Genomic DNA, 23,881 nt, shown 5'->3' with positions numbered 1-23,881 from the left:
GTGTGTTTTCCACGGAGTTTGCCTGGTCCAATGCTCAGCATGTAGCCAGTACCCAGCTTGCTGAATGAATGACTGAGTGATGGAAAACAGAAAGAATAGTCATATTCTTAGTCATAGTCATAGAAATAGTGAGGGGACTCCATGGGCTAAGACTAGCTTGGGGTCCAGTCAATGGTGACCAATTAGCAGCTACTGGCTCCATGTTGTACAATGACCTTGTGCACATATCTCTCATAATGGGAGCCATGGAAGGACCCAGAAAGGTGTGGGTGGGTCTTTTTGTGTTTCACCTACAGTATCAGTTAAGCTGCCCATCCTTTGAAGGGGCCTACTCCAGCTGCTGCTGGCTACTGACCAATAACTACTCCCATTTCTGTGGGTAGTCTAGGCCTGGCTCCTCCATGTGTGGTCCTCAACTGTGATCTTGGTATTACCCTGGAGCTTGTTAGGAAGGTAGAAGCCCAACCTCTGCCCTAGATGGACTGAATTAGGGTCACGGGTTGAGAAGACGTTCAGGTGCTCCGTGTACACATGGAGGAGGTCAAAGCTGAGGTAGAGATTACAAGATGGGTTCTGCCTTATTTGAACTTCAAACCCATGAATTCAAACCCCTGCTCCACCACCTACTATTCCTTGGGTAAATTAGATAAATTCTGTGACCGTGACCAATTTTTAAAAGTACTCTGGGTCTCAGTTCCTTCTTCAATAAAATGGTAATAATAGCACACCAATTTTGGGTGCTTAATAAAGGTTAGGTACTAGGAGGGAGGGTACAAGCAAGGGGATTAACTCTGGGAGTTCTGATAACGTATATTCCCTGAAGGGTGAGGGCAGTTCAAATCCAACAATGAATAATTATGTTTATGATTTTAGCCTGGAGAAATCAAAGCTTGTTAAAGTTCATGAAATTATTGTAATTCATCCATTTGAGTATTAGCAATGAATCTATCCACTGATCAGTATTTTTTGATGCACTGTGGTGCAGTCTGGTGCTTCTCAAACTTGAGTGTGCATATGATGCACCCAAAGATCTTGGTAAAGTACAGATTCTGATGCATCAGGTCTGGAAGGTGTGGGCTGAGCTCCTACCTTGTACATAGGACCCTGGGTGCTGTTGGTGCTGCTGATCCAAGACCACACTTTCAGTAGCAAAGGTTTTGGGTAATGCTTCTGAATTTTTTTGGTCTAAGCAATTCATTACACTCTTAAAAATGACTGACAGTCCCCCAGAAGGTATTGTTCTGGTTATAACCAGTGAGACTTATTTCACTAATGACTTGCTGTATTAGAAATGAAAACAAAACTTAAAAAAAAAAAAAAAAAACTTAAAAAAAGCATCATCACACATCCTACAGCCTCTGAGAAACTCCATTATACATTTTTGAGAAAATGAGAGGGGAAAAGGCAAATAGTGTTTTAGTATTATTATGAAAATAGTTTTGACAATGATCCCTGGACCACTATTTGAGAACAACTGTTATAGAAGAACTAGCCCTTGGCTTGGACTGTCTGTCCTAGTTAAGGGTCTTTTAGTTGCAGGAAACTGGATGGCTTAAGCGAAAATGGGGAGGATTTGAAAAGTTGCTGGGCCATTGCCCCAAATTTGAGGAGTCTTTGAAGATCCAAACCACAGGAAGGACAGGAAAGAGGCAGGGACTGAGAACTGGGGAGGAGAAAAGATCCCAGGTCTCGTCTGGCTTTTTTGTCTCCCTCCTTCATTCTTTTCTTTTAAATATATATATATTAGTTGTAGGTGAACACGATACCTTTACTTTTTATTTATTTATTTTTATGTGGTGGTGAGGATCAAACCCAGTGCCTCACACGTGCTAGGTAAATGCTCTACCACTGAGCCACAATCCCAGACCCAGGAAAGTCATTCTTCGTTGACTTTCCTCTTCTGTGCCCTTAGCTCCTGGATATATGGGTCCCCATAGTTAAGTGGCCTGTACTAACTGCTGTCACTATTTCCCAATTCCAAGTCCCTTGGAGGAGGTAGACTCTGATTGGCTCAGCATGGAGCTGGACTCTGATTGGCCCAGTAATCATGTGACTAATCCTGAATCAGCCAATCAACCATGGCCTGTGGGTCAGGGCCATATGGTACAATCATGGCTGCCATGGCCCACCTGTAAGTGAATGGGAGGTGAGGTGGGGAGGAGTGGAATGGGGTGGGCAGCTCTCGGAGAGTATGGACAGGTTTCTTTTGGAGAATGCATTTTAAAGATTTCATAGCAGAGTCTGGAAACCTAGGTCCTGCTTCTTTTACTGGTCTGGTGACTGTGGGCAGGTCATGAACCCTCTCAGAGCCTGCTTCATCAAATGATAAATAGGAGCAATACTACTACTGGGCTAATTCAAAAGGTTATTTTAAGAATTAACTGAACTAATACACAGGAGAGAGCTTTGCATGCTGTGAACCTAGCATAATGCCAAGTGTTCGTGATTCATAAGAAAGTACAAAGTGCCATCTCTGCCCTCAAGGACCTCAGAATCAGATTGGGGAGAAGATGCTAAAATTTAGGATGCAATTGGAACACAGCAGGTTCCTGATAGTGTGCTAAGGAGAAGCAACCAGAGTCCAGAGGATCCCTGTGACTCAGGAGGCTGAGGCAGGAGGATCCCCAGTTCAAAGACAGCCTCAGCAACTTAGTGAGACCCTAAGCAACTTAGTGAGACCTTGTCTCAAAAGAGAAAAACATTTAAAATAAGAACTGGGGATGTGGCTCAGTGGTTAAGTGCCCCTGGGTTCAATTCCTGGTATCAAAGGTTGGGGGGGAAGTCCAGAGGAGACAGATCAATGTAGGTAAGGAGGAGAAAATAATTTTTCAAGCACTTCTTATGGACTTAGCACTGCCCCTGTGGTTTCACACCCCTTAGCCCTAACCCTCCCAACAACTTGCTCTAGAGGTATTGATGTGCCTGGTATACAGATGAGGAAGCCAGAGCTTTGAGAAGTAACTAGTGTAAGTCACATGAGTGGTACTACAGTTTGAGTGTCCTCCAAGGCTTTATGTGTTGGAATTCCATCCCAATTGTGAGGTACTAAGAGGGTAAAAAACTTGATATGACTATGGTATTTAGAGGGTGGAACCTTTGGGAGGTGATTAGAATTAGATAAGGTCATTTGATAAGGGTGGCGCTCCCTTGAGTGACACGTACATGTGCTCCTTGTTGCTTGCCATATGATGCTCTGTGCTACCTCAAGCCTACAAGCAAGAAGACCATTGCCAGATGAGGCTCCTAGACCTTGCTCCTTCAGAACCATGAACCAAAATTAACTTCTTTTCTTTATAAAGCAGACTGCCTCAGGTATTTTGTTAATACAGCTGTTAATATTTTGGTTAATACAGCTGGTGTTCAAACCTATGCCCACCTGACTTTATAAAGTGATGCTCTTTACTTTGTAATGTGGCAAGAGGAAAATTTTTTGAAGAATGGGATGTTAGCAGGGCTAAAACATTGGATGTGGCCAGGTAGAGGAGAGACTGGCCATGACAGGGACCAATGAAAATAAAAACGTGGATATAGTCGAGTTGGGGTAAACCGATGGGATCTGTACTAGGCTGCTCTCGGATGTGTAAGTGGGTCATAGATGGCAATGAAAAAATGTGCGAGTGAATGAATGACCATGGGCTCCTGTCCCTTCTCCCTTTTGTCTACATGGTTTGGTAATCATGCAGGAGGGACTGGGCTGAACAGCCCAGCTGGCGGGTTCTTTGAGCAGTTCAGGGTTCAGTTGATGAGTGCCTGGGTCAGGGTATGGAATGGAAAGGCATTGTGAAGCCCGCGATGATCTTTGAAGGAAGAATCAGTAGCATGTGGACACAGAGAATGGAGACCAAAAATAATTGACTCGCCAGATTGATCGAGGCATTTTTTTTTGGCAAATGTTGAAGGGCTCTGTGCCTGGTTCTGGGACTAGTGGTGGTCCAGATAGACTGATCTCCACCTCATGCGGGACAGACAGAAAGTCAACAAGTAAAGCAATGCGTGTGTGTATTATATGCCAGCCAGCGCGAGTGCCGTGACAAAGCATGATCAGGATGGAGACACGGAAGGGGGTCAGGGAGGGCTTCTTAGAGGAGGCGACGTTTGAGCAGGACAGGTAGATTCCAAGTTGCCAAGCCTGAGATCTTCCAGAGGACTGTGAGTGCTGCTCCTCCGAATATCTCACACGTCCCTCGAGTGCCCGACGACCAGGATCCCCATCTTGCAGCTAAGAACACCGAGGCCCAGGGAGTCAGCCCACGGGGAATGCAAGCCCACAGCTCCCCTAGAAGCCCTGGCGCTCCCCGTTCTCTGTCTCCTCTTCCCGGGAGGTATTTCTCCCCGGGGAGCCCCTTCCCCAGCCGCTCTTCTTGGCATTCCGCTTGACTTGCCTTCACCTGCTCAGCGGCGGCTGTGACAGGGCTGTGGGCTGTACACGTCAAGCTGTCCCTGGCTTCACCGAGGTGGCATGTGGGGGTGCAGGCAGGGAGGGCGACCACCCTTGGCATCCTGGGCACGGGTGCCTGTCAGTGCCCTGGGGCGACTGCCAGCACCTCGCAGCTCCCTCTTGGGGTCAACTCTGAGTAATGAGGGCGAGGGGAGGAGGGCTGCTGGCTGTCAGCCTGGGAGGGGTGGGGGCGGGGAGCGGAGAGGAGACTGGAGGGAGGGAGGTGGAGTTTGTTTTGGAGAGAGACTAGTCCAGGAGGTGGCAGAGGCTGTAGCCCAGCAGGTGGGGTTGATCGTGAAGCGGGTGTGTTTTGTGAGTGTGTGAGGGCTGAGGCCCGGGTCCAGGCCTTGCCACCCGCCCTGAGTCCCCAGGGCCATTTTTCAGGCCAGGCCGTGAGACTGCTGCATTTCCCCTGCCCCCCAGGCTGCTGCCTTGTCTTATTTCTCATCTGCTGCCCCTTCCTCTCTGTCCCCAAAGACCTCAGCCGGCCTTTTCCTTGGCTGGGAGTTTACTGCTACTCATTACCAAAGAATGACCTGGAGGAGGTAGGGTGCTATCCACGTGACCAGTGTGGGACTTACAGAGGTTTAAAAATAAACTCGCTGCATTCTTGTAGCCACTGTCCTGGACTGCGAGCTGCTAGTGACCTCTTGGCTGGTTTTCTCCTGAAGGTAGAGTCATTCCCCTGCCCTTATCATGCTGTCTGTCCCTTCCTGGGAGATGCACACAGCAGGGCGATTTCAGGAGACTGTGAGGGTCGAGGTTTTAGTCGCTGGCTGGAGGCCTCAGGCAGACCACCCAGGGAGGCCTTAGCCCAAGCCGCCCCAACTCAAGGTCAAGCATCAAGGGGCAGGAGCTCCCCTGTGCCTGGGCTTGTGCCCTGGGCCTGACGCTAGGCCTGGCTTCTCTTGGGACACTTGAGGAGTGGGAAGTGGAGCGACAACTGCAGTTGCACTTCCTGTCCCACCAGGATTCGCTCCCAGTACGCCAGGCAGCTGATGAGTGCAGGGATCGGGATTGGCATCTTCCCACGGTGTCAGTGAGGGAGGCCCCCATGGGATAGCAGGTGGGATAGCCAGTAGCGGGTGGGAATTTGGTAGGCCTGGGCTTTTCCCTCAGACTGTCCGGAGTTTGTGTCCCGGCTCTGTTTTTTGTGACCTTGGGCTGGTTACTGAGCCTCTCCATTGCCTAAGTTCCTTAATCTGTAAAACGGGGATGCTGATGCTCCCTCCTTCTTGGAGTTGCTGGGACTTCAGGAGATGTCCCAGATGGGGGGCCGAGTGATTCGGGCAAGTTCCCTAGCCTCTCTGGGTCTCAGTTTCCTCACCTGTAGAGCCAGGTTGGCATTGGCACTGGGGCCGTGACGAAGATGACGTGTGGAGGAGGTGCCGGGGAGGCACACAGGGCCTGGGGCACAGGCCCGGAGCCGTGTGACGTGACCATCACAATAACAAGCATCCGTACCATGTCTCCCCAGGCTCGCGGCTCTGCGGGTGGCAGGAGGAGGCACGACGCTGCCTCTCAGGAAGACCACGACAAGCCTTACGTCTGCGACAGTAAGTATGGGCTCCTCCGCCCCTGCCCCAGCCCACGCGGCCCTCTGCTCCCTTGGCTGCCGCCCACCGCTCCTGGGCCTGCACCCTGCTTGGCCGCCTGCACCTCCGCCATGGTCTCCCCTCCTGCTGCCGCCGCAGCTGGGGTGTCTGTGCTCAGGGAAACCCGTCGGGGAGGCCTGCGGCCCGGTGCCCTGCTTCCCCCTGGCAGTGCCTTCTTGGCGGCCTTCCTCCCGCTCTCTCCACTCTCTCCATCTCTTGTAAGGTTCATCCTCTCTTTCTTTCTCCATTTCAGAGAGTTACAAACCAAAGCATAACTCAACCCCCTCCACTCCCAAAAAGGGCTCTGTGGCTTTTCACTGGTTTCTCTTTAACTTCCTTTCTCTCTTCCTTGTCCTAGGGAGGGCGGCCTCTGAATCTTCTATGACTTCCTTTAATAAACGCCCCTCCATCCATCTCCAGCCTTTCTTGCTGCTTCGGAAACATCTTCTGGACCAGTGACTGCCTGGCCCCTGGGTTAGGGTCTGCAGCCAGAGCTGGGACGGGGTTGGGGAGAGGAGTGGCAGGGAGCCCTGGTCACCGTGCTCCTCGAGAGACCTTTGGCTTGAGGAGCGACAGTGGTCAGCAGCAGACAGCAGCTTTGTCTTCCTCACTTTCTGGAGCGGGGGGCAGTGGTTGAAAAGCTGCCCCAGTTGCCTTCTCACCGTATCAGGCACCATCTGTTCGTTCCCTGGCAAGGCAGCCCTGCAGCCGACACCCCTGAAGATCTTCCCTTCCTGCCGGCTCCTCTGATTTCCCAGAGCCCTGCCATGGGGAGAAGGGGCTTCTGTGATGGCAGGGAAGCAGCTGGGGCAGGACTTGGCATGGGGCTCCCTCTGGGTGCTCCATTTATCTTGCCGGGGGCTGCAGTCTCCCTGAAGGCAGAGGGTGAGCCAGGGTAGAGGGGACCCCGGGGGTAGGGCCATTTCCTCCCTTATCACTGGCTTCTTTTGATTTCAAAAAGTTACTCTGTGCCTGGTGGGGTGACAGCTGTTTGGAGAACATTTTGCTAGAAGAACTCAAACTCTATGACCCCCATTTGGCTGTTTAATACACCGTGCAGATGAAATTCCTGAGCCGCCTCCTGCAGGTAACATCCCCACCCCAAGGCAATTGCATCCAGGATGAGGAAGAAGCAGGGCATGGGACCAATGCTGGGCAATCCAGCAGGTGCCTGATTTGGCCTGGGTCTTGCTTCCTGGATGGGAATCGGTTTGGGTCCAACCACGTATTGTTGCTCTGGGGAGACTGGTTCTGGGCCGAGGGCTGGGAGGGGGACTGGGCGGGGTCCCCAGGCCCCCCACGGAGCAGGCTTTCCAGCTGTGTCTGGCTGGCGCAGCCCATCCATCAAGAATGCCAACAGCTGCTGCAGAACCGGGGCCTTGCCACTCTATTCCTCTTTAAAGGCTTTATTTTCATTATGTGATTTTCTGCTCTCATAGATCCTGGGATTAGCTTTTAACTCGCCCTCTATAGCGTTTGGTGGAATCCCAGGCAATAACAGTCCCACATATTCCCGGCCACACCCTCGTGCGCCCTTTCTCTTGCTTCACTCACCTCCCTGTCCCCTCTTCTGACATCTGCCTCCTTGCTGATTACCTCCCCCAAGCCTTCTCTTTCTGCACAAAGTACTAGTGTCAAACCTCGCCTCCAAAGAGCCTGGCTTTGTTCAGGGGCTCTTAGTGCCACTGACTGTGTTCCGGTCCCCTTTTCTACAGGGTCTGTCCCTCCTGCTTATCCTGCAGAGCTTTCTGGGCTCTGCCTGGACATGCGCAGCCTCCCTCTTCCTCCCTCAGTGGAGCGAGGTCCACTGTAGATTGCCCTTCTCTATTCTGACTCTCCTAGGACGTTGTGTGGCAGCTTAGTGATTAATAGACTTTATTTTTATCCGGTGCCCTTCAGACATGTGATCCTTTGGGATAGAAATGACCTTTGGAGAGGTCAGGAGGCTCACCCCCCACCCCTGAACTGGGCAAGGAATGCTTTTAATAATCTCTAATGCATCCTAAGTAGAGAGGTGTCTGGTCGCCTTTCTAGAACATCCCCAGGGATGGAGTTACCATAAGCTGCCCTTTTTTCATGATTCCAGCTGTGCTTTGAATGATCGTTTCTCCCTAATAAGAGTTGAAATTGTTCTCTCCTACAGGTCCCTTTGTCTTCTGTGCACCTTCACCCAACAGATAGGCACAGTCAGCGTTTCCTTACTTCCCTCCCTTGTGGTCTCGGTTGACCTAAGCTTCCACCCACACTCTCTGGGCCGTCCTACTCTGAATTTCCATCTGGGTCTACATTTAAGCACGGCACCCCCATTGGAAGTAGCATCCAGACCAAGTGACTCCAAGAGTCACAGACACATTTCCTTGTTGGTTTTACACACCAGCTCCTGGCCCAACTCGCGTGGGCAGAGAACATTCTGGTTGTCCTGTGCACCATCTCAGCCACTTCCCTGTTAGTGCCCATCCTGGCCGGTACCAGGGTCTCTCCAGGTGTGTGCACTTCTCTATTTATGCAAGTGATTATCTCTCCTTCCATAAATCACTCTACATTTGGCCCTATTGAGTCTCAATAAACAGATACAATAACATGTGACTTCAATATACAAGATTCAATCACGGCAAATTTAAAGACATTGCCCAGTAGTTAAATTTCATTCTTCACAGATTTGCAATCCCTGCCATTTTTGTATCATCTGTGGTTTGATTTGCATAATTCCCACTCCATCTTTTGAGTTATTTATGAAAATATAAGGTCACCTTGGACCCTGACCCCTCTCTCTGAGTTTCTGTGGAGTGGTAATAAGCCATTTTTCAGATGCAATTGTATTTAACCCTTCCTGGATCCAGCCATCCTGTTGTGTCGTTGGTCCAAGCTTCCCTTTCACGATGGGTGGTTGAAATATTATCTAAGCTGCTAACTTCAAGTGATAGATAGTTTGCTTCTTGCCTTTCACTCAGCCATTGAATTTATTCCATCTCAGAAATATTAAATCACCTGAATGTAATTTATTTTTTTACCCAATCTGTGGCGTGTATATGAATACTTCATTTTCCAGCAAGTAACCCATCTCTATTAGTTATCTTGCAAGTTTCCAAGCTTGAGGATTAAAGTTCTATTTCTTCCCTTTTGGTCTCTTGCCAAAGGAGATGTGTTCATCACCCACAAACAAAGCAACAGAATAGGACGTTGTGGGCAAGGTGTTGGTGACTGTTGGAAGTGCGGACCTGGACCACCTGCTCAGAAGTGACCCAGCTGCTAATCGAAATGCAGACTCCCGGGCCTCGTGCCACACCTCTTGATCCGAATCACAGGGGAAGTCCCACCACCTGCATTTTCTGAGTGTTCCTTAGCGGGCAGTCTTATGTCCACTGGTGTTGGAGACTGACTGGTCCCCTTAGATGAAACTCCAAGGCTCCTGGTCTGGGGATGCCCAGTCTCTACTTTTTGCCTGAAGTTCTCGATGCTTCAGGATTTTCTAGGCAGATGGAGAATCAATCTCCAGACTGATGGCTGGCATCAGTCTTTTAGTTGGCCTGGCCTCTTAGATCTTGCTTCCCTAGTTCTTTCAGCAATGATAAAACTCAGCAGTCCAGCACTTGATTTCAATTTACTTCATAGTTTTAAATCCTAATAGTCTCATCAGTCCATTTTATAGGTGGGTTGATAATTGGAGACAGACCTGTGAAAAAGGAATCCTTGGGTTTGGGCTCCTCAAGTCATTTCGAGAGTTTGCTTTTCCTCTTCCTGGTTCCTCCCAGTGCTGAAGTGTTCTGTTAGCATCGTCAGGCAGACTCCTGGTGAGAGACCCACTTTTCTTTGATTGTTCATGGAACATGATAGAAAAGATGGTGGTGATGGGGTAGATGGGGTGATGTTCATGGAAAAAATTCTGTCTTTAAGATTGAGTCTTTCAGGGAGGAGCAGAGCAAGGCCTGAATTTTTACTGGGCAGAGTGGAAGCAACGTGTGAAGCTTTATCAACACCCCCAAGTTTTTTTTTTTTTTTAAATTGTAATAATAATTCCTGTTTATTGGTGTCACAGCATGTATAGCACAATGCCTAACATTTTGCTTAGATTGTCTGTAATCTTGAGATACAGAGACAGATATCTCACTTTATGTGAAGAAGCTGAAGGTTCAGAGAGGTCCGGGACTTGTCCGAGGTCACACAGATGGTTAATGCTAACACTGGGATATGAATCTGTTTCTTCAACTCCAGGACTGACACACCTCAGAACATCTACCGAATAAACTACTGGTTCAATGTGCTTTCCTACCTTGGAATTCTACTGAGACTTGAAGGAAAAACTGAGTTTTAAAAGTTAATTGATCAGCCCATGTACCTAATTTATGAGGTGAAGGCCTTTCCACTATTGACAGATGACTTCTAGGTGTCAGGTTGACAAACTGGAGTCAGGTAGTAATTATAATTGAAGTGGAATGGAATAGATTATGTGATATTGAGCCTTTTAAATTTAAATCTATTAAAATCACTCCCTCTACTCCCCCAACTGGGGCATTGGGGTGGATTAGTCACAAAAGACAGACAGAGGTGATGGAGGTTGTCCTAGGAGCCTGACTCACCTCTGCACCTGTCGGGGGTTCACACATCAGGAGGGGTTGCCTGAGCCCCACCTCTGTTTCAGTGACATCCTTGTCTCCACCACTCTTACCCCTCACACCCACTCACTTGCATTTCTATCTGGTGACCTGTCACCTGAGACGTGACTAGGCATCGTGGTTGTCTCTCTTCTAGAAACCTGGCGGTGAGGGTTTAGCTTTGTCCAGCAGGGCAGGGTCCTAGCAGGGTCCGGTGTTCCTTCCTGCCCTGGAAGCTGGCCTCCTGGGGGCTTACTGGAGGGTGAAGGGTATCAAGCTAGTGCAGATCCAGGCCTGGTTCTGCCACTCAAGGTCGGTGGCACCTGCTTGTGCATTCGCTGATGAGGAGGTGGCTCCCGTCTTAAGCCCCAGGACTCCCTGATCAGCACCTCTCCTCTGCACTGTGGGCTCCTTCTCTCCCGGGCAGCAGTTTAACCATGTGATTCTTAACTCTGGAGACACACTGTCTCCAGAACAGGGAGCAGGAGCAGATCTTGGGACATCACAAAAACTGTGTCACAGGCCCAGGGGAGCTGTGGGATGGGTGGATCAGTGGATGGGGCAGACACAGCCCAAACCCACTGCCGTCCCGGGAGATCTGCTCCTTCACACTGCCCTGGTTTCACCTATACCTGAGTGCAGCAGAGACAATCAAGTGACTGTTATTGTGGCTTTAGTTAAAAAAAAAAAAAAAAAATTGGAGGGCACAAAGGCCCACGTTCTCTAAGGCTCATGTGCTCTGAGCTTCCAACTGCAGACGGAAAGCCAATAATGTGGCCTTCAGGTCCGCCGTCCTCATCACTGAAGGGAAGCCAGGCTCATCACTCAGTCCTCTCTGCCTTTACCTTGCAGGCCCTTGGATGGGGTGGGGTGGGGTGTGGGGAAGGCTCAGTGCCCCAGAAACTTGATTTGTGGAGCAGGGCCTGTGGCATGGGACGGATCCCTGGAGAATGAGCGCATCTGTTCTGGCAAAGCAGAGACCTACCTGTTTAAATGCCATGGTGTCACGAATACAGCTTGCCGTGTCCTGGCAGGACTGGGAGAGGCCCAGGTTCCTCTTTGACACCCTCAGACACTCCTGCTTCCTCCTGGTCCTTGCCACCCACTGCCCACCACCCCGCCCCTCTAGGGCTCTATCTTGCTTTTCCCTTCCCTGCCACCAAACGCAGCCTGGGCTGTGGCCTGCGCCCTTGAGAATCATTTGAAGCCTTGCTCTCACTAGCTGTTACTTAACGGAAACTTTGTGACAAATAATTCCTATTAAGAGATGTAGGACCTATAATAGGGTAAGTGTTAACATTTGCAGAGGTTCTTTTTATTTTTAAAAATAATTTTTTTCTCCTGTGGAAATAGTATTTGTTCCTGCAGAAAAAGCACTTTTAAAATGTGTATAAGAAGTATAAAAAAGATAATATGTATTTAAAAAAAGTGTACAGACATACAAAAAGGGAAAAATAAGCCGGGTGCAGTGGCATGTGCCTGTAATCCCAGCGGCTTGGGAGGCTGAGGCAGGAGGGTCGCGAGTTCAAAGCCAGACTCAGCAACTTCACGAGGCACTAAACAACTCAGTGAGACCCTGTCTCTAAGTAAAATACAAAATAGGGCTGGGCATGCAACTTAGTGGTTCAGTGCCCCTGAGTTCAATCCCTGGTTACCCACCCCTGGAAAAAGGGAAAAATAAAAATTACCCATTTTCTTACTCCTCAAAGATAACTTACCTTGTGTTTGCTGTATTTACTTCTAGGATTCATTCCCTCCTAGTGCCTTCCCCCTCAAGAATACATGAGGAATATCTTTGCGTGTCAATAAATACAATTTTTTTTTGAGGTGAGGTCTTGCTAGATTTAGGTTGTTGAGGCTGACCTTGAACTCATGATCTTCCTGCCTCAGCCTCTTGAGTCACTGGGATTACAGGTCTGCACCTCGACACCCAACAATAAATACATTTTTACAACATCCTTTTTAGGGCTATATAGCATTTCATATGTGGCTGTGCCATAGTTTATGGCTGTGACCCAGTTTGTGCAATTAGTATACTACTAGGTACGTGTTTAGATGTTTAAAATTTGTTCACTATTAAAAAAAATTTTTGTTCACTATTAACAACAATAGGCCCCACAGACTCTGGTAGGTGACGAGAGGACGCAGGGTGCAGGAGAGAGGAGATGGGTGGCATCAGCGACTCTTGGCATCTTGGACTTGTGTAGTTGAGACAGGAAGAGAGGCTTAACTAGAGTATTCTGAAGGGAGAGGTAATTTTAGGGAAGCAATGAAGCTTTGACATGGGACATGGAAATGACAGTACATTCAGGCAGGAAAGACTGACAAATGCTAAAGGGCATTTGTTTCCTTAAAGGAACTCACACTGACTAGGTGGAAGGGGGCTGCCTCAGGTAAGGCCGATGAATCACCCTAGATGACCTGGGACTCACTAAGAAAGTCTGCTCTGCATCCGGATCCCAGTGTGTACCTGTCAGATGTCCAGCTAGCCCCGCAGGTGTATGGAGGTCTTGAGGGAAGCATGTGGGGACTGCCACACCTTATGGTGACTGAGTCTGAGTTTTTACTTTTCTTTGTTTACCTTCCTCAGAAGTGTTGACAATTACATTTATTATTCCAAGAATTTCCTTGCAAGAAAGAAAAGAATTTCTAAGTCAAAGACACTGCCTTATGAGGGAAGATGGTCACAAGAAGCTGTCTCCGGAATCAGGAGCCTGGGATTTGAATCTTTGCCGCACCACTTCCTAGCCATGACCTCAGACATATCACAAAATCTCTTTGAGCCCTGGTTTCTTTGCCAAGTGAGGACAATAATGTGAACTTCAGAGGGTTTCTAAAAGGACTAAGCGAGACAGTGTGTAAGAACAATTAGTTCTCTGCTTAGTTCATAAACGTTCCTGAGGCTGGCCTTGAACTTGTGATCCTCCTGCCTCAGCCTCCTGAGTCACTGGGATTATAAGAGTGTGTCATCATGCCCCATAAGTGTTCTCAATTAATATTTTCCTTAATACCAAATCAAAAAAGGGCACGTATTGAATACTTTGGCTAAGTACCCGTTGTGTCTTGTGCACTAGCTGTTGGGGTTGTCAGGGTCTAGGGAAGGAGTCTGATAAAGTTAAATGAATTAGTAAAAATTGCTCGTGTTTGCTGAACTTGTGCTGTGCTCCAGGCGCTTTGCAAGGATGAGTTCATCCAGTTCTCACAATACCTGTATGATGTGCAAAAGATCATTAACTACATTTTATAGACAAGAAAACTGAGGCTTGGGGAGATTAAGTCACTTACTCACGATGACATATCTAGCTGGTCCAGGAAGTCTGACCCCCAAGTTTGCCAACGTTCTGCTATCCTGCTTCTTAACAGGATGGGAAATCATCCCACCAACGTATTCAATGCCTTGGTTCTGGGGGCTTCTGTATTTCTCTGCTGGGAGTCTAGAATCAGGTTGTATCATATTTTGAAATGAAGGGCTTGTTGCATGTCTCCATCCTTCTCATGAGGAGTTGTTAAGGGGAGTCACATTCACAAATAGTACACTTCTAAATTAAGTGGAATACCCTTCTCTGGTGAAGACAGGACTTGACTGGTCAATGGAGTCTGGTGGAGCCTGGGTGTGGGCTCACTTCTAATACAAAGGTCAATGCTAGGCCTGAGGAATGTGGCTGTTAAAAATCAGGATGCGACACACCCCACACCTCCCCTGTGTTTCTATCCAGAAGGGTTGAGTCTAAAATAAGCATCAAGAGTGACATGAAAGAAGAAATGATGCCACAGGAAGGCAGAGGCAGGCCTTGCTCGGTGGGTGGGGCGAAGGGTGTCACCAGCCCTGGGGCAGATTCTGTGTCAGGAGCTACATCAGTCTTCTATCAAGTTGAGGGAATGATGGCCTCAGGAAGCAGACAGACCTTCAAAGTCCCAGAAAAAAACAGAGCAATGGAGGGGACTTAGGGATCATCTGATCTAACCCCTACGTTTAACAGATAGGGAAACCAAGGCCAGAAAGGCATGGGAACATAAAGGGTTAATATCAGAGCCAGGACCAGACCCAAGTCTCTCAAAGGCCACCCCCTCAGCTGATGTCCAGGCTCTAAAGTGGGGGAAGGGACGCCCACCTGCTGCGAGCCCTGGACTTGGCGAAGAGGGGCCTCTCATCACTCAGAAAGAGCAGGCCTAAGCACGGCAGGACCTGGACCAACCTTGAATCCGTGACCTTTATCACTCTAACCGCTGTGGAGCCATCTTGAGAAAAGCCTGTCTGTTTAAAATGGTCTCAGGGATTAACGACCCCACCTTGAGCACATAAGTCTGGGCTGCTGGCTTTTGAAGTCTCTCTTGGGTTTGGTTCCAGTTCGAGTGTGAGTCTGAGAGTTCAGGAGCTTTTCTCGCTTCGAGTGGCTCCCCTGTCAAGGGAGCTGGTCATAAGCATTCCTCCTCCCCCCAGATAGTGCTGCAGAGAGAAGGAGGGGTGTTGGGAAGGTGTGGGGAGCCCCGGATTTCCCCATTTCCAGCCTGGGGGTGTGTGAGTCTTCTAACAGGAAGGTAGCTGTTGAGCTCTGCAGGCCCCAGGGTTCCATTCAGGAGGGATGAATGGAAGAGAACTTGATGACAGAATGATTATGGAGGGGTAAGCAGGGTAAAGGTAGGCCAAGGGGGAGCGGCCATCCCCACGTGACTCTCGGGGCCCAGGACAAGGGCAGCGCCTGCACCAGCACAGTGCCCAAGCAGGGAAGGGCTGAGCGGGCGCAGCACGAACCCCACTTCTCCTGTCCGCTCACCTCCGTTTCCCTGCTGCTGCCTCCTCCTGGCCAAACTCCACCAGAAGCCGAGAGTGAGCGAGCTCCAGAGTGGACAGGCCAAAGGGAGGCTGGGAGAGGTGGGGTGGGCATGGTGGCTGGCAGACCTGGGTTCCAAACTCCCTCCCGCTGTCTCCTCATCTGTGACATGGGGTCCGGGCCTCATGAACTGTGGCGAGCTTCTGTGTAGGGGTGTTGGGCTGCCTAACTGTCTGCAGGTGTGATGGCCCGGAGACACCAGTGGGTGACGGGTGCTGCTGGTCAGTGTCTCAGATGATCTAGAGGGTGGAGCTTCAGAGAGAAGGGGTGACGATGTCCCTCTGGGTTGTGCGGAAGTGCCACTGAGCAGAGCCGGGAATGAGATGCGGCAGGTGACCCCCAAGCCCAGGCTTTGTCTCTTGGACACTCATTTCCTAATAGCTTTCAGTTGTTGCTTTCAGTCTCTGGGAAACCACTGGCTCAGATACCCACTGCGTGCTCCAAGTTGGGCTGATGAAAATGTGCCAGAGTCATTAAGTTATCAGTGGGGAAGGCGGCCGCTTCTCCCCGGCAGGAAGGATTCTGCTGTCTGCTGCAGCCTGGCTTTGTTCACACGAACTGCCGGAGGCCCCCCCCTCCTCCTCTTCCTCCCCACCCCCGCCCCAGACAAGGAGTGAGCGCACTCAGGTTAAGGGGGGCAGGGGACATGCTGTAAATATTCTGGGGCAACAGTGAAGGCATTTGTAACTCCAGCCGGGAGGTCCTGCATGGCGAATCCAGCTCTGGATTGGGATGCGGGCAAATGCTATTTCTGCAGCTTGACAGATGGATCCGCCCCAGGGGGAAGGAGAAAGAGAGGGAGGCAAGCTGGACGTCCCTTATTGTCACAGCCGTTGTTCTCCAAGCACACCGTGCCAGGAACACGAAATCCAGGTGCTCACTTGCCAAGGTGAAAGGAAGGACCTTAGGCTGTGCACAGGCAGGGCTGACTGGCCCCAGGGGCCGTGGCTTCAGAGGTGTGTGACGCAAAGGAGCCGTGCCCTGGGGAAGGACGCGGGAATAGGAAGATGGGGGCGCGGCCCTCTCTGCATGCTTCAGCAGTCTTGGGGCTCAGTCTGATTCCACATGACAGATATTTCCAGAGTGAGATTGCTGACATGATAAAAGGATAGCAGATGGTTCCAATACTTTATTTTCAGAATGTACCCCCCCACACACCTCTTTTCCTTGCTATCCTCCACCCCAGACTTCAGAGGAGAAATGACTAGATTTCCCCCCCTTTTGAGTTTATTCTCTTTGCTGAGACCTTTGATGGCAGTGGTGATGATGACAGCTGATGGTGGCTCCGACTCAGCACGAGCCCTGATTTAAATGCATTCCCTCATGTCACTCCTGCCACCGTGAGGTGGGTGTGCTGTCACCATCGGCCCAGAGAGAACGCCTGGGCACCGAGAGGGTTAGCAACTCACCCAAGATCACACACATAGTCAGCAGCAGAGTGGGGGTGGGGACCCAGCTACGTCCGGAGGAAGCCACTATTACAGGTCCTGCCTCTCTGAAGGTAGGGCTGACCAGAAGCAGGGCCAGAGCAGTGGAGGGAACTGGAACAATGACTGAGTGGCTAACTACTGTAGCCCGCCTTTCAAGGTTATCTCAGAAGGGGACTGCATTACCAACCGCCGGGGACCTGGGTTTACCTTGGTGGGTCTTGTGCTGTCAGTTGGAGTAACTGAGTTCCAGATCTCTACCCCCAGTCCCAGTAGATTTCCAGGATCAGCTACTTGATTTGTGGGGTGCAGAGAAAATCGTAAAGTGGGGGCCCCTGATCATGACGGTGTCAATGCGAGGCCTATCTGAACGTCGAAGCAAAGCGGGTCCCAATGCCCAGGTCACGTGCTCGAGAAGACAGCCCCTAGTGATTCAAGTGACAGGAAGATAGGATTCAATACAGGAGGAGAAACAGTGCTGGCGTTTCTAGTTTTTCCACACCAGTGGAAGCAAGATTTCCAAAGCATTTCTTTTCATCAAAACATAGCAGTTTAATCCTGATGCAATTCAACCAAAATAAATCTTGGAAGTCTTGACTCTCTTTCTTGCTCCTGTGATGAAGTCATTCGAAAGCCTAGGTCTTGGGGTTAGGTTTGTTTGGGGGTTGGCATCTGCTCCATTAACTCCGGTCCCGACTAATCCTGTCATTCAAACTGCCCTTCCTCCAGTTGCCTCACCTCCAACCTGAGAACCTGCTTGTGTGTCCCCCCGATAAAGCACAGGTTGTGCCCTGACTCTGTGGTCCCTCCATCTTCCAGCCTCAGTCTCCTCCCACGGACACACTGGAGGGAGGAGTCCTTGGCCTCATCACTGCTTCCTCATTTCTGGGAAAATTCTAGCCCTTTACAGAATTGGCTTGTCCTCCGTGAGGTCTTAGTTTCTCTTCTTGCCAAGGTGGCTTCCTATTTGCCACATGCAGGGGTCTCTCCTCGATCCCCATCCGTCTTGGCCCTTCGTCGGCATCTGATAGTATGGTGGTATTGCCTCTGTGACCGCCAGCTCTCCTCATCTTTAAGATGGGGACGTGGGTTGCCCTGAGTGTCTCCTAGACGCCCTGGACGTGTCCTGGCCCATGGTAAGACTCAGTAACTGTCGCCAGGGGCTGTGACTGATGGCAGCATGGTGGCCATCTCAGAATCCTACTCCCTTGGCTTATGTTACTTTCTCTCATGTGAGTCTTCCTTAACAAATTTTTAAAAATCCACTTCCCTTCTTTCTCCAGTCTCTTAAGATATTGATGTTTTCTTAGTTCTATTCTATGCCACATCTCTCTGGGCACCTCTTTCTGTAACTTCCCTGCCATTTCCCAAATCCACATCTCTTTCCCAAACTCCTGGAGAATAAACCCAACTGAACTCGTTCTCTTCCTTACTTAAATCTTGCTTTTCTCCTACATTCTTCTAGCCAGTTGTCTGAGTCGGGAATGTGGTGTCATCCTTGCTTCCCTTAGCTGATATCAGATGCCTGTCACAAGCCAGGCCCTGTGCAGGTCACTGGAGATGCAGCTCGTGCACACACACACCAGGGACCTGCCAAGCTTGCCGCTGGTGGGAGAGACACGTGCATTGATGCATGATTAGTCCGAGGAAGGTAAAAAATCAGAGTCTTGATTTTGATTGGAAAGACTTCCTGGGGAAGAACATTTGAACTAGGATCTGAAGGATGATTAGATGTTCCCAGGCAAATTGAGGATGGAGGACATGCCAGGCAGAGGGAAGACCTTGCGTGCAGGATCTGTGGTGGGAAGAAAACTGTTTAAGAGATGGAAAGGCCAGGAGGACTGAGAAGGAGTCGGCCATGGTGTCAAATGAGGCAGGGCTAATGGTGAACGCCTGGGAAGTCCATAGTTAGTCTTTCTCAGTTCCTTCGTGCTTTCCTATATGCACCCCTTTCCACCCGATTCTTGCTAACCCCTCTCCCATTCTTCCTCTCCATCACTAAGTCTTTATTGTTTCGCCCATGGATGATGCAAACAGCCTCTTGCTAACTTCAAATTCATCTTCTGCCTTACAATCTTAAGCAGGATTCTAACTACTGTACATCTGATTAAGTTGGTCCTCTGGGTAAAATCCTCTCTGGCTCTCCCATTGTCAATTAAAGCCCTGCCCAGGGACCTCTCTGGTCACTCCACCTCACACCCACCCCAACCCCAACCCCTCCTTGCTCTGGCTTTCTTGAACTTCTCCTGGCCCCTGCGTGGTCGCCTGAATGTGTGCTGGTCCCTGGTTGCCCTGATTTCCTTTGTCCACTGGTGAAGTCTTTCTCATATCGTGCACCACAGTGTAGGGGCTCCTTCTCTGTCTGAGAAACCAGCTCCCCCAGCTCAAGCCACTTGCTGCCCCCTCCTCCCCCTGTATTCCGCTCTTGGCCCGTGATGCTTCTGTAAGGCCCCCACCACTTGCCCCCCACTGTTATTTACAGGCACATCTGCTCGGTTAGACTGTGAGCTCCTTGAGGGGAGGGTCTGGGGCTCATTTATCCTTGTTCTTCTGTTGCCACAGGCCTGGTACATATTAGGTGCTTGATAATCATTTTGTTGAATTGAAGATCTAGTGGTGAAGGAATGAGTTTACATCAGCAGGAGGCAAAAGATGAAACTCCTTCTAGAGGGCTTTTCTTGAGGGGATCTGGCTTCCAGGACCTCCCTGTGCTGTCTGGGTTGGATTCTTCAAATGACTCCTCACAAGTCTCAGAGCTGCCTCCACCTGCCAAGCCTACCCAGTAGGAGGGCAGGTAGACACAGTGGAGACAGGCTTAGATAGATTCGCTCTTCCGGCATAGTAGTTCTCAAACTTGAGCGCACCTCAGAGTCATCTGGGTCACCTGGTTTGTTGGACTATAGTTATACATAGTAAAATCTCTTACTTAGTAACTAGCATATAATAGATGCTTAATAAACAGTGAGCGGAAGGGGCACTGGCTATTTGTCACATTGTTTATACTATTTATGACTGATTCCCACATCCAGAGTCTTTGATTCAGCAGGGTTGAGGTGGAGCCTGAGAATTTGCTTCTGTAACAAGTACCCAGGTGTTGTTGATGGTGGTGGTCTGGGGACTATACTTTGAGAATCTCCATTCTAACAAAAGGGATTTGCTCCAAAAATTCTTGCTCTCTACAGTGTCGGGGAAGGAGAAAGAGGGAGCTTTTTGCTTGGGTTTGGCTTTGTAGGCTTTAAGAACGATTAGTATGAGATTAATGTGGATAGATGGATCAGATTCTACAAACCTACCTCCACCCCTGCCTCCTGGCTTTCCCGTGAGGTGTTTCTGTGTTCATTCATCAGTCACTCAACAAATACCGTTTGTAGTATGTGCATGGCAACAGATGAGGTGGAGTTGTTGATGTCAAGATGAAATCGATATGAAACTGTCCTTAAGGGAGGCCTCTGGTGCAGACATAACCATAACTCAAGAAGTCCAAAGGAGAGATGCCTGCTCTGATGGGCAGTGAGTTCCCCATCCCCGGAGCTGTTCCAGAACAGGCTTCTAGAAGGTTAGTGGGAACAAAACAATTGGATACCAAGTGACCATTAAGATCTTGAAATTCTGTGAGTAAGGAAAAGAGTGATGATTGACATAACAAATGGCACAAAGGAAATACTGTGGAGTTTGTAATGTGTTGATCTGCAGAGGCAGCGGAGGCTACCTGGTGTAAATACTGATAATATTACTACTTTTAATAGACATTTACTCCTCACAACATTATGCTTGGTGAGTAAATGGATTTATATTCAATGACCTGATAATTCACTGCTTATTGACCTCATATCATTTAAAAGGTTAAATGGAAAAAGCCACAAGCAGGCCCAGAGTGTACCTCAGGGGCCTCTTAGGGCCCAGCTTCCTGAATCACATGGAATTGAGATGCATGGTGCCATTTTACTTTATGTTTTGCAATATTTATGAGAGAGAGAGTGAGCAAGAAAGAGGGAGAGAGAGCGCCTTAAATTTATGGTTGCTAGGTCACCAACGTGAATTTCAGACTCTCATCTTAACCTTATGAAGGAAATTCAACCAATTGCCAGACTCCATAGTACGAACCAAAGATCCTCTTTCAGAGAGTCATGCACCTAAGATGTGACAAACATAGATGATGCCCCCTTGTCCTTCTCTTACCATTTATTAAGCATCTATTACATGCTGGGTGCTGAGTGAGATGTTTTGCAAATGCTATTTATAATCCCTTTAACTCTCCTTCAAGGTAAAGTATCATTATCCACATTTTCTAGGAAGAGGCATAGAGAGATTTTATGTCTTGTCCAATTTCACAGAGCAAAACTCTTAGATTTATTTTTGGAAGTTGACATAACCATAAAATTGAAAGCTGATAGAAACAGCCCCCAAATTATAGATCTACGTCAAGTCTGAGTACAGATGCATTATTAGCAAATTGAATGCAGCAGTATATCAATGAATAACCAACTCTGACCAGAATGCAGTGTATTCTAGGAATGCAAGAATGGTTCAATAATAGGAAATATTAAGAAATCAATATAATTTACTATATCAATGAACTAAAGAAGAGCTATACATTAACAGATGCTGAAAGGACTTTTGATAAAATTCTTCTACAATAAAACTCTAAAACAGGAACCAGAGAAATGACTTAAATTTGATAAAGACTGAAAATTAGCTACCTATCATTCTAAACAGTGAAGCATTAAATCCAATTTCATTAACATAGGGAAATAGTTTATTTTGCTATTTAAAAATATGGTCTGCGTGATTATTCAAAATGAATCAAGCTAACATAAAATAGTTTATGTAAATGTGGGAAAGAAGATGTGATGTTACCTATTTTTGCCCACAATTGTTTGCCAAAACAAAATGTCCAGGAGAATCTAGAAGGAAAAGAAACCCTAAGAGAAGTCATAAGGGTATTGGGTCAGATGGGAGGCTTAACAGCCTTCTCTAGACAGTCAGGGTCACACAGCTGCTGAACTTGGGCAACTGGAACTGGATTTCAACCAGTAGTGTTCTCCACACTTGGGAAGCCTTTCTGCTCCCTGGTCTAAACCATCGCTGTCAGGACCAGTGGGAGAGAGAGGCCCTTAGAGCTTGTAACCCTCAAGCTGAGCAGCTCTGGTTTTCTGTGCAGAACTGGAGACTGCTGCTGCGGGCAGTCCCATCCCCCAGAGGCTGAGATTGGGCTGAATGGTGGTGGTTTGGTGTTGGGCCCTTTAGCCAGGCTTCTGCTTCCCAGGCACTGAGAGCCAGCCCATGGAGCTGCCTCCTTTCTGCTTGGCTCTGTCATATTCCTGTTGCCTCTGTCTTTGTCTCACCTGTCCCACTGGAGAGGGGAGTACTTCTGAGAACACCTTCCATGGATGGGGGCATCAAAGGCTGCCCAGGGCATTGAGTTTACAGGCTCTTGGCCGCCATGTCCACTAAGGATGCTTTAGCTTCCTGGTTTTCATGGTAGAAGTGAAACATGTTTTTCTGCCACAAAGTCACTGGGTGATGATACATCAAAAATACTGTCCACACACAGCTTTCCTCCTTCACACAGAGCCCGCCGTTGGCAGTGGAAGGAGCACTGCTGAGGAATCCAGGAGGCCTGGGTTCTGGAGGCTCTGTCCCAACCGTGTGTTCCCAGGCAAGTCACTTAGCGTTCCAGGGCCTCACTTGTCTCAAAAGTGCCCTGGGATGTTGGACGGGAGAAGTACCAGTGCCCTTTGAATTCAAAGTCACAGTAATAGTCACCCTTACCATTGCCCCGCGCCGTGCTAAGTGCTTTGCATAGGGGTTCACCTGTCACAACAGCCGGCGAGGTAAGTGCTATTATCATCCCCACGTTGTCTCCGAAGCAGCTGAGGCACAGAGTGGTTAAGTGACTTGCGCTCACATAGCTCTTAATCTCTGTTCTCCTTTGATGGTTTTTCTTCACACGACTGCCTTGTCACAGTGGTATTGGGTCCATCAGGAGCTGAGAAGTGACCTTGGGGATGGAGATCACTTTTTAAGGGAAGGCTGGCTCTGGGGGAATGAGAGCAGTGGCCACAGGAAGTGCTGATGTCACCATCTCCCCACTTTCCTCTCTTCCTCTCTAGTCTGCGGCAAGCGCTACAAGAACCGACCGGGACTGAGCTACCACTACGCTCACACCCATCTGGCCAGTGAGGAGGGGGACGAAGCCCAAGATCAGGAGACCCGGTCCCCACCCAACCACAGAAATGAGAACCACAGACGTGAGTCGCCACTCGTGAGGTTGGGGGAGTGAGGAGTGGGGAGGGCAGGGCCAAAACAAAACGTCCAGGAGAATCTGGAAGGAATTAGGTACACTCTGGGCCCCGGATCTCAATGTTCCGTTGTGAGTGGGCTCCTTCCGCCAGCCAGCCACTGCCCCGTGCCTCGGCCTCCAGCTTTGAGTGAGCGGGGCAGGGCCAGCACAGCCCTGTGGAAGGAAGAAGGGAGGGTCTTTCCGTGGCCACTGTCAAATGCTATTCACCCCTCAGCTTGCAGAGGACCCACTCACAGCTGTGAGATGGGGATGGACATAGCCTTTGGGGGTGTCAGGCAGATATCCCCACTGTCTGAACACTAAGAGCCTTCGTATTTTCTCTTTCTTTCTTTCTTCCTTTCTTTCTTCCTTCCTTTCTTTCTTTCTTTCTTTCTTTCTTTCTTTCTTTCTTTCTTTCTTTCTTTCTTTCTTTCTTTCTTTTAACTGACGTATAATATTTGTTAATCTATTGCTGGGTTTTGTTATGGGGGAATCATGATTTGGGGTACAGTGCTCTTCTGCCTTAGTGATATGGTTGGAGCTCCATGTTCAAATGGTCAATGGGATCTGGGTGGATTTGCTATTTGGAATAATCAGCTCTGAAGGCCCAAAATGATCCTGAAGATCTGTATTTCCATTTCTGCTCTTTCTTTTTCTTCCTCAACTTCTGGTTATGAATTAGGGAATCAAAAAGGAACTTAGTAGCATCTACCA

The 23,881-nt window shown here is 49.0% G+C and overlaps 1 protein-coding gene across 2 annotated transcripts in view; it reads left to right on the top strand.

Annotated features, from left to right (window-relative positions):
• Dpf3 (double PHD fingers 3) overlaps positions 1 to 23,881 on the top strand; it is a 245,550-nt gene that overhangs the window by 150,851 nt on the left and 70,818 nt on the right. For both annotated transcript variants that reach the window (XR_007107004.1, XM_047539004.1), the window contains exons 6-7: positions 5,916 to 5,994; positions 22,998 to 23,135. Coding sequence is in view for 1 of the 2 variants with exons in the window: in XM_047539004.1 (XP_047394960.1) it covers positions 5,916 to 5,994; positions 22,998 to 23,135 (217 nt within the window). In the remaining variant the exon portion in view is untranslated. The remainder of the gene's footprint in view (positions 1 to 5,915; positions 5,995 to 22,997; positions 23,136 to 23,881) is intronic.

The sequence above is a fragment of the Sciurus carolinensis genome, chromosome 2 (genome assembly GCF_902686445.1).
Source record: "Sciurus carolinensis chromosome 2, mSciCar1.2, whole genome shotgun sequence".
Taxonomy (NCBI): Eukaryota; Metazoa; Chordata; class Mammalia; order Rodentia; family Sciuridae; genus Sciurus; species Sciurus carolinensis.
This window is presented reverse-complemented; position numbering and strand designations above follow the sequence as displayed.